The 11,305-nt window shown below is 36.1% G+C and overlaps 1 protein-coding gene across 2 annotated transcripts in view; it reads left to right on the plus strand.

Annotated features, from left to right (window-relative positions):
* Positions 1-7,988: 7,988 nt before the first annotated feature.
* LOC132698839 (uncharacterized) overlaps positions 7,989-11,305 on the plus strand; it is a 29,297-nt gene continuing 25,980 nt past the window's right edge. For both annotated transcript variants that reach the window (XM_060665170.1, XM_060665175.1), the window contains exon 1: positions 7,989-8,589. In XM_060665170.1, the coding sequence (XP_060521153.1) occupies positions 8,180-8,589 (410 nt within the window). In that variant the 5' untranslated portion in view covers positions 7,989-8,179. The remainder of the gene's footprint in view (positions 8,590-11,305) is intronic.

The raw sequence follows: 11,305 nt of genomic DNA on the forward strand, positions 1-11,305 counted from the left end.
AGTTTCGGAAAGCGCTGAGAAAAAGTTTCCACTCGCTAGTATACAGAGTGAGGAGGACAGTATATCAATTTTATTCACCTCTAGAAACGGAAATGTTGAGACCAAAACGTTCAGAAATAGTCTAAGAAGTTATATACATAATAATAATAATGCAGCTTGAAAAACCATATGAATAAAAATATGAAATAGGTGAAACCTTTGTTGGCGCATTTTTGAGATTTATAATTTTAATTCGTCATATAAAGATTTTTCCAAAAACGGATGAATGATATAGCAACATCGTTATCTGAGCTTTGTAGTCCCCATATATATGGTTTGTTTTGTCTTTTAGTTATATTAAAAATACTATTATGACAAATTACCCCACATTGGTGCCGCAACGTGTTTTTTTTTTAATTTTTATGAAAATAAAAATAAAAAGCAAGCTAATCAAGTAGTTATTCGAGATATCTAAATATTTGTACCACAAAAGTCGAGTATAAATACCCATACGAGGTAAGTTGACTTTTAAGTTTTATCAATAACCCCCCGAAGTAAGCCCCCTCAGATATAATACACGTTTTTTCCACTCCTCGAAGCACTTCTGGTAACCTCTTTCTGGTACAGCCTTGAATTCTTCCGGTGATTTTTTCTTTATCTCTTCAATCGTTCTTTTCATGAGTTTCTTGAGTTTTGGGAACAGGAAAAAGTATATATCGGGTGAATATGGCGGCTGAGGTATGATTGTGATTTTGTTTTGGCCAAAAATTAGACATAAGTAACGATGAGTGAGCAGGTGCATTATCGTGATGCAAAATCCGTGAATTGTTTTCCCACTATTCCGGACGTTTTATTCGTAGTGCTTCTCGCAAACGGCGCATAACTTCAAGGTAACGCTCTTTATTGACCGTACGACCTTGTGGTAAGAACTCTTGATGTACTACGCCACGATAATCAACTTGACTTGATTTTTTCTGTCTAGGCGATTCTGCGTTCTTCTATTGGGACAACTTTGGTTTCGACGTCATAACCAAATACCCATGATTCGTCAGCAAAGCTTCGGTAAAAATTGCTTGGCACGAACCCATAGAGATGCCGATGTCTTCAGCCACTTCTCTAATAGTGATCTGACGATTTTTCAACACCATTTGTTTCATTTTTCCAACACTTTCATTAGTTATTAACGTGCTGGGCCGTCGAGAGCGAGGTTCGTCATCGGTGTCTTCTTGGCTGAAACTGTGAGCATATGTTAGGGACATGTGTACCAACAAAACAAAAAAAATATCGAAGATCGAATGTACGTAGCCCGCCCAAGCACAAAAGCCACCTTACTTTTTGAACACATGTATTAAATAAATAACCTTATTTAAACTTATGTTAAAGTTATATCAATCTACGTAACATAGACAGTGTGAATTGCGAACGAAATTATTTGAAACGGAAAGTTAATTCTGAGATTAAAAACTTCAAACAGGCCAATTTAAAAAAAATAATAAACAATATAAACAGAAAAAAAAAATAAAATTAAAGAAATGTTGCTTAAGCGGTTGATGCACACAAACGGCAATGATACGTCACCTGCACATTCTTACGTGTGTCTTCATTTATGACAAACAATACATTTTATCCACTGTTCTTTTGGTGCACCGTTGGTAAATTGATCCAAAGAATATAGGCAGAAATAATCGTCTTTATCATCAGTATTTGATGCATTTTTGACAGCTCCTTTTTTTTACAAAGCTTTTGGAAGAGGTCTCAATTTCAATGATATAACCTACCTACCTACCTACTAGCCAATACTGTTTATGGGAATTTCAACAACTCCATATAATTCAGCATCGGTGACTTTATGCAAAAATATTATTAAACTGAATTGTGGAATATAATAATCTTGTGCTGCCCTTCATGGATCTGCCACGAAGTTTACTTTGTTAGGCTGCTCTTACCATCTTAAATCACTTAATCAGAGAAAGCATATACAAGTATGTACTGGGCAATTTGGCGCGTGCGTTGACTTACCTTAGCTTTTGCGAAAACTAGCTCCGAACTTTTTGTTTTTTTTTTAATACAAAAAAGTTAGCAAAATCTAACCTATTCGAAATGCGAAATAAGATATTTGATTTGTGTCTAATGCGAATATGTTCCCAAAAATATTACAAAAAGAACGGGCATTCGGCACTGATGCTCTCTCAAGACCGAACTTTTCTGTGAACATAAGCTATATATATAATAAACAACCTTCCATATTTAAATAATAATAATAATATTTTTTTATTTTCATTGATATATTTTTCTGTATAAGGAAATAACAACCATAGAATAATCGTATAAAACAATGATATCCAGAAGCTTTCTACAGATTGGTAGAAGTCTTTCCATTTGTCGAATGTTTATTAAATACTGATCAACCAAAATTCTATAGTTATTTTTCTACTCCCTACTCTATAATACCAAATTATGGACGGATCACGGAAAGTGAAACGTTGTGACGTCAGCGTCGTTGTCGTTACCCTCGATCGAGACCCATATTTCCGGTACCTTAGTAGGCTCTAGGAACGATAAGACGTTTTCGGCAGATTTATGCCACGATACTATCAGATTCTGGCGGTTAAGTCACACGCTACTCAGTGAATGTATGGTCTAAGACGAAAACTTCTTTAGTCATTCGCTCGCTCGTACGAAATCAAAATCGAGATTAAATTGGTGTTTATCAAACTTTTGCAGCTTGTGCTATTAGTACAGCATTACATTGCTGACCTTCTATAGGAGGGGCGGCATTCTGGACGCCCTCTAGAGCGGCCTGGGGGCACAACGGGCCCATCTGGTGGCCTAAGTGCTTGGACGCCCGCGAGGGCGCCCCCCTTTAATACCAATACCAATACCAATAGTACAGCATTAATAATGGTTGTCGAACACTCCCAGGCTTTAAATAGACATAATAAATAGCGAAAAGTTGTTTTTTTTTTTAAGACCGCTATTCTGCCAATGGCTTTCTCACAATAAAATTTTCAATTTAAACTTTTATTAATTATATACTTAAAAAGACTTACTCTCTACATTTTCCTCTCTATTTAGAGTCTTAAATAATCAGTTTTCTTTAAATTCAGTTACAATGAATTGCCACAAAAACCATTCCAAAAGTTTCATCAGATGATATAAGTTTAGTTTGCATCATTCTTGTACAGTCAGTCGATCAGTGTCCACTTATGAGATAGTTACTAAGACTATTCATAATTTCTACAGAAAATGAAGTTGAACTATATGACAAATGCACACGCTCCGTCGCCAATCTGACGTTTCACCAATTATCCTGTTGGCTTTTTCAGAGCTTAACTGAAACTGATGTTTGGTGAAACTTCAGCGAGTGAAATCCATAAGATTTGTAGATAGTACGTACTTTATTTTCAAGATACTACATGGTGGCAAACTAACATAAAAAACCGTTTTTCTACACAATACCAATATTTATGGCTTTTTATTCGTGTAGCTCATCGAAATGAAAAATCTAAATCTCAGAAACGGGTTTTTAAAACGGCTTTAAGCAATATTTTGTAAACAAGGAACATGTTATATTAAATATACCGTCAATATGATCCATGGTTACAATTTTTATTTGTTACATATTAATTTTCGCCATCATTCTCCTATTTCTTTCCCCAAGTGCGCATAAAATTGTTAACGATAAAAAATTTGTTTAATTGCCTTTTGCACAATAGACCCGATTAAAATTTTACAACCAGTTTCGAAAAAAAAAATGGTAACGGCCGGAGCAAATTGCAATTAACTCGATTTTATACAATTCCGTTTTGGCGTAGCCCATTAAAACGTTCCCCCCGTTAAAGATAATGAATATAATGGTATATTAAAAATCGCGCCCGGCTATGCGCAATAGCAAAAGCGTCGACACAAAGCCACCTTGAATATGAATCGATTGTTCTCATTGGTTAGTTTATCAAATCGGTCGTTGACTATCACCTCGTACGAGTGACAATTGGATGTCAATTGCCCCCAATTTATAACACTTAAGGGACAAGTTATATGCCTATTCTCAATCTTGAAATTTTGTCTATTTGTCCAATAATTTAATTTTTGCGAAAAATGCATTTTCATAAATTAAAGGGTAGGTACGACTCAAGTTGCGTCAGTGATAGTTCGGTGTGCCTTTTTTTATTTTTCCGGAATTCACACGTCAACTAAAATCAAAAGAAAGCATATGTGTCTCTCTGGTACTCACATCGTCATTAGTTAACGATACAACAAAAACTCCAATTAACGGGCTATCTTGTTTCAAGCCATTTCAATTTTGCAGATGTGGTTTATGGTCCATGTTTGGATTAGAATGATAAAAACTGAATCCAGAAAGTTCAAAAATCCTGTTTGAGATTCGTTAATTGCATCAGAAAATTCCTTATCACCTCGCGTAAGTTAAGGAATGCAGGGTGGCTTGGCAAATGTAGAACTGATATTCTGAGATTTCGAGGTCTGATAACCCAACCACAACACTCTATCACATTGTTTAGAAGAAGCTTCTCCTACAACGCGTGTAGTCTGTACAATGGACTTCCAGTAACACTAAAAAAACTAAACATAGGAAGATTTAAGAGGCTGCTTAGTGAAAAATAGATTCCCAGACCTCAATCTAATTGCTCTTTAATCCAGTAACGATTAGTTGTTTTTATTTTATCATTAAACTCGTCACCTTTCTCTCTCTCTCTCTAAGATTAAGAATTCAAAGTTTTATTCACTTAAAAAAAAATCTATCCTCTCTGATATCATGCTTTTTAGTTTAGGCAGTTAGGTAGCTAAGATTTAGGGGCTGGGACTTGAACAATTTAATTACCTCTCAGCTCCTTTTTGTACAAATGTTATAAATATTATTGTTGTATGTGTTACTTTACCATTGAAGATGCAAATAAATGTGTCATTTTTAGCGAATGTTTTGAACTTTAAACTCAAAGGGCAATTTGTAATTCAGGCTGTATAGGTACGTTACATTCAAACGAATGTTTTAATAACTTATGATAAGGGGAAGGAGAGGTATACCATCCAAATCGAAGATTATAATATAGAGAAGATTCTGAGTAAATAACATTTTATCGAAACAGACGCATAAAATGTTCCACCTTTTTTTTGTTTACGTTTTTTTTATATATAACAAAATGATCTTTATAATTACGAACTGAGAATTACTGACATATATTTCAGCATATATTTACAATGGATTTACAAATCATAATATGTGGGTCGTAGAACAGTAAACGGCGTTAAGAAAAGTGCAATCGTCCATTTGGTTAAAGTCGTTCTTTGGTATACCATTCAAGGAACTGATTGAATAGTTTCAGTAAATCAGTGATCCTAAAAAAATCCCAGCTCTATATTCATTTTATGATACTCACAAACAAAGAACTGTTTTGTCGGTCATTTTCTAAATTGTTGTTTTAGTTAGTGGCTCAAATTGAGGTATTATCTAGTAAGTATTTGGAATTTGAATCTAGAAAGTATTTAGTAACCCAAATTTTGGTGTCACCTAAAAGGATCAAACTTCCATACAGCATAATTCTGGCCATCTGAAAGCTGCATTTCACCATAGGGTGCTTTAAAAGAGCTCTTGTAACGAAAACCATGGCAAAAAGGAATGCAACGCGAATATACGGAACTTCCATTAGGTATTACGTCGTCCGAGCGTATATTAATGATTGGCTTCTGCTCGTCGTCAGAGGATGAAATCGGATCAGAGGCCTAGATCCTGTTAGTGCCGTTTGCGGCGCTTAGCAGCCCTCCCCATGCTGTAAAATGAATTTAGCGACGCAATTTATTTACTTTATAGTACTTGCAATAAGTAATGATCCATGAAAACACCCGTATTTGCAATATTGAAAATGATTTCAATTTAAAAATTGAAAACCCCCTTTTCACGTGAAACGAGGGAAGACGTGAAAAGAACTTATTGAAAGTTGCAAGAGCAAATTCTTTTGCCAAAAAAATAATTCAAAATTGTTTTGTAAAATACGGACAATAAGAATAAAAGTGATATTTCACTAGAAAGTGAGATAAAAATGCAGCAGTTCTTGCTGCAAGTAATAGCCACTAAAAATTATTTCGAAAAATATTTACATTATTATATTAACATTTCACAGATATTTATCCAATATCAAAATTTTCAAAAACCATGAAAAATTAATTCAAAACTTATTAAAACGAAACAATGATATTTTTTTAAAATTCAATTATTGTTTTTTTTTACGAATATTTTATTTTGCAATTTTCTGAATCAAAAAGATAGCAGGTGCATATGAAGCATAAAGAAAACGTTTTACTTATATACTTCGATTTAGTTCCTAAATCACCGACCTCCGCTTCAGCAAATGAAATTAAACTACCCCCAGGGACTAGAGGAGGACGGAGATTGCGGGAAGAAAATGGATTATTCTTTTATACTGGACCGCACACACGTAAACAAATTTTCTCGACAAAGGCGAAAGCTTCTAATCCCCCGGGGGGGCGCAGCACCCCCTCTCGAACGTCAAAGCGCAAATAGGGAAAATGGAAATAATTAATCGAGCGTCCTTATCTAACACTATTTTTAGTACAAATAAAATAAGACATTTAGACTTCTGGCACCCAAATTTTAGGTGCGATTTTATTTTATAAGCGTTCATCAGTGTAGCAAAAAAGATAGGCGTGATTAAAAATGTCTATTGTTTGTCAGCTTGATTAATGCTGTCATTATTATTATTGCAATACTGTCACATTAAGGACATTTGGTCGGTCGTACCTTGCCGCTTCATAAAGTTAAAAACTCATTAACTGAAAAGTCATCTGTAAATTGGGCGTTTTTCATGCCCATCGAAGCAAACATCGACAGAATAATGACTTTTCTCTGTACTACTACGCGTACATTCTTTTCCACGGCAACCGTCCGTGACGCGGACGAGACCAAAGAAGGAACTCTTGATCGCACCGCTGCACGCCGTCGCGCAACTATGGACTTTAGCAGCCTGAGGTATAAGGGCCATCGGCCTTGGGCCGTGCCTTTTTATTCGGAGCACAGCGTCTCGCTGTCAAGGCCAAACGCGCTCGGCGATGTTGCCGGGAATCTATTGGGAGACCGTGGAATTCATATTATAAACGAAAAATTCAAATTCAACCGGGTCGGTCTGTGACGTGTGACGTCCTAGACGGTACACACCCACGCCGAATGTTTTACCGTTTACGCAGTATTGGAAGAATGCAGTGTCGTCAAGATAAAAATGGTCAACTTTCAAACTAGCCAAATAAGAAAATTTTTAACAGCGTACATAATGATAATAATGGCGACCTTAAGCACCATATTGTTTAAATTATAAATGAAATACAAATATACTAAAAGAAAGTTTTCTTAAAGAAAGGAAATGACTTTAAACGTGGTAGCGCACCAGTGATAACGCTAGTCACTTAAATTCATTGTGACTATTTTATCCGACCCTAAAGCTAAATAAACCCAGTAACAGTGCAAAAATTATTCAATTTTTTTAAAAGTACGCGTAGTGTTCTCAAACAAGAAATACGACGGAATTTACAGAAGGTTCTTATTTACACGCTTGAATAGATTGAATAGAATAATGAATGCAGACACACAGAATATGAGTTTATTAAAATTTTGCTGCCAGCAGCTACCTCCAAATAACTGATGGCTTTCAACTTGAGGCAATCCAGATACGATGCCGATGTCGTACGTAACGCGATTACATAAAACGGAAATAGCCTAGTTTATCGCTTCAAAATGGCATCATGAAGTTTTACGGAAAATCGAACATTCATTATTTTTGCTCTATAACGGAGTACATCGCGCCATCTGCCTGGCAGTAGTTCAAGTAACCAAAAAGTTTCAGAAATTTACCGTAAGAGGGAAGCACAACTGCAAACTTTAAAACTGTCGAATCTTCTCTTCACTAGATGGCCCCATGCCCTCTTTCACTATCGAATAATAGCGCCAAAGTTCAAAAAAGCGTACAGTCGTCTACATTACCTTGAACTAAATCGATATCATGCAGGCAAATATTTTGATTCGGCGTTTCGCTGCGAATTCTTCGTCGAAAGTCTGGCGTACCGTTTTCGATTTAATTAAAAACTGGAACTAAAACGTAAAAAACAGTGGCCGCGTAGTGTTGGTGGTGAAAATATTATCAAGTGACCTAATTTTTGCTAAGAAATAGGTAAAATGGACGACGAACATTACGTCAAGCATAACGGAGAAGCCCCAAAGGAAACCGACCTGGAAACGAAGGACGATCAGGTGAAATGCACCGACAATGTCGCGGAAAGTGATATAACTTTCGAACAAACAATAAATAAAACGACTGGGGTTGATTCAGCGTCGGAACCGGCAGAGGACGCCGTCGTCGAGATTTTGGCGGGAAATAAGAAACTTGATTTGGAGTGCGATGCGCTAGACAACATTGAAAACATTGCAGGTGAAGATGATACCGAGTTTAAAAACGACAAGAATATTATGGAGGCGACGCGGGTAGACAAGGAAATTAAAAAAACATCGACCAATTTCGCTGAAAAAAGGAATGCGCTCAACGCGATTTATTTGGCGAAATCTTTGAAGAAAAGAAGTATCAAATGGTAAGTTAAAATTACGTCTTGTGAACTGTCAACTTTCTATCAGCTTTGGAAATAAAGTATATAAACGAATTTTGAAGCCATAGAAAAAAAATAATGTTGCGCTTTTGAAACAACTAACGTGCCAGTCATGGCATGTAAAATTTTCGAGTACCCAAAAATGCGTTTCTAACTATTTATACACTCCTATTCTCTATACCTACGCACTAGTAATTTCACGGTCTAGTCTTGACTCTAGTGACTGATGACTGCCCTCTATGAAGCGGTGTTTGCTTTTATAGGCCACAGTGCATTCTCGCATTGGGGGTCGAATGTTCCAGTCGTTTTCTGAAATAGCGGGTTTCTTTGCATGCAGACGCGGAAAAGAAAATTCCATTCAAAATACAGGAACCATTTTCAAATAAATTAGTATTGCTTCAGCTTCCAGTAAAAGCGGATTTAAAGGTGGTTTAAAAATTGGAAAAATAATAGCTATTTGCTGGCGAACACGACGTAACGACCTAAGTCCAAGTTCTTGGGTTTGGGTCGAAAACCTCGCAAATTCTAACCAGTTGCGAAACCAAAGTGATATGCAGGCAAGTTATATATGACACTTTAAAAGAGTAACGGTACATGAATGTGTCAAGTCACCGCAATTAAATGCGAATTTGGAATGTCCAAAAAACAAAAGGGATCATTTCATCGAGGCTTAAATTATTCCCGATCGATGGCAAATATCTGGTGGTTGACTTTGGCCTCTCATTTTTCTCTTTTTTTTACTCAAGAACAATATGGGTTATGGTCACTCTTCAGGTAAAATCTTATCGACTTAACCTAATTTTTTTCGTTTAACGAGTCACCTTCGGTCTCTTTCACCAGCGTTCGTGACGGCGTGCACGTTAAACCCCCGATATATGCGACTCGAGGGTAATAACCCTCGCCGTCCCTTTCCTTTACCTTTTTGTCGCGGATGACGTCACGGTGGTATCTCGAAACCTTCACGGAGGGTTCATCCGGGCGCAGGGGCAAAATTTTTGTACGGCATCTGGCTTGCCGTTCCGCCCTTAAACCGATCCGACCAAAGGGCGAAAATCGGTCGCTCCGTGTGGGGTAGAAAACGCTTCACTTGCATCCCTCATTATTCGTGAAGCGTGTTGCAGCGTGTGATGCTGCTGGTCGCGTCGCGCCAAAGTTTTAAGAGACATTTTTTGTGATATTTGGACATTGGGTTCGGTAAATGTGCGGTGAGGCGGATTACAAGTTAAAAGTTACCAGGTTCTTATATCATAAATGGATATTATACAAGATACAAGGTTTTCTATAGGTTTCACTTTTGAGAATCAGGATGTGCTATCGAAAACACTTTTTAAATTTGTTTTCATTTATACACGATGCCCTAAAAGCAGTATAAGCATCGAAGTTGTGGTTTTTTATTAGTCAGAATAACTATCTGGTTCAACGTAAACCTTAATAGCGTTTTATTCAAAAAATTTAATTACATTACATTAGTTGTTGGTTAGAATGGAACAAATGTCAAAATATCATTAATATAATATAAAAAAATTTAGAACACGGAGTGAAAAAAGTGTTTTAGACAATGGGACTTTGTTGCAAATCTAACCTGATGCCAATCTTTGTTATATTCAAGGAGTATTTAAGAGAGTAAGATGTTCATGATCATGCATATTTTATATCCCAAATTGCTATCTTACCTACAGGTTATTTTACACGGTTCATATCTAATCCAATAAATTCTTTAAGTGACTACTCGATTTAAATCACGATGTTCTACGTATATATGTAGAGTTATTCAAATATTTTAACTGTGGTATCCTGAGCTCAAAATCAATCTTAGATAAAATGCGTTTTTTGGATATTTTCGTGTTATTGAAATTTCCTTTTAATAGTTTAATGTTTTAATGTTTTGAAATCTTGAAGCAATTGCAATATGCAGATTAATGTTTCAAGTTCAAAACTCCCGACATAATAATTACCTGTACATTGAGATGCAACTTTATGGTATGTTATTTCCATAAAACGCATTGGAGATTCAAGAAATTCTACTAAACTGGCAATCCCGTAACTGACATAGAATTTGGAGACCGGCAACCAGTCACTTGTAGCTGTCGGTCGAATGTAGAGTTCTCCGAACGATATACCGTTTTTACGACATAATCTGGTATGTAACTTTGCTAAATTTCTATGAAGGTCTAACCACAGGCCTACCGAGTTTGCGTTTCTCTTTGTAACCCTTAACAAATAGATTCGCAATTCCACAATGACGTTCCAGAACCGTACTTCAGTACTTCGTGCATACAAATGCCGAGAAACGCTGAGAAAACATCCATCAGTTATCTACATAACATTTTGTATTGCCTTTTTATAATGTGTTTTTAATATAAGGGATCAATCTATTTAATGGGAAAATTCAAGTTAAAATCGAGCTAGCTCAAATAGGGACTGTTTTAGGAAGATTTATAAAAAGCACACTAATATGAATTATTACAACAGTTTAATCAAAGAAAATTTCCCTACTCCTAAAATACAACAGTTCGCATATCACAGTTCTTCAGGTTAACATCTTAAATACGGCCCTGGTTAGTGGTACACGTGCTGAAAATACTGATCGCTTCCGCTGTATAGGCGGGTATTAAACTCATTCCAAAGTCGAAATCATAAAAGGTTGTAAAAACGGTATATCGTTTGAAGAACTCTAGTATCTAGAAACGTATACTTAGCA

Source organism: Cylas formicarius, unplaced genomic scaffold, assembly GCF_029955315.1.
Source record: "Cylas formicarius isolate icCylForm1 unplaced genomic scaffold, icCylForm1.1 PGA_scaffold_2__14_contigs__length_35257938, whole genome shotgun sequence".
Classification (NCBI taxonomy): Eukaryota; Metazoa; Arthropoda; class Insecta; order Coleoptera; family Brentidae; genus Cylas; species Cylas formicarius.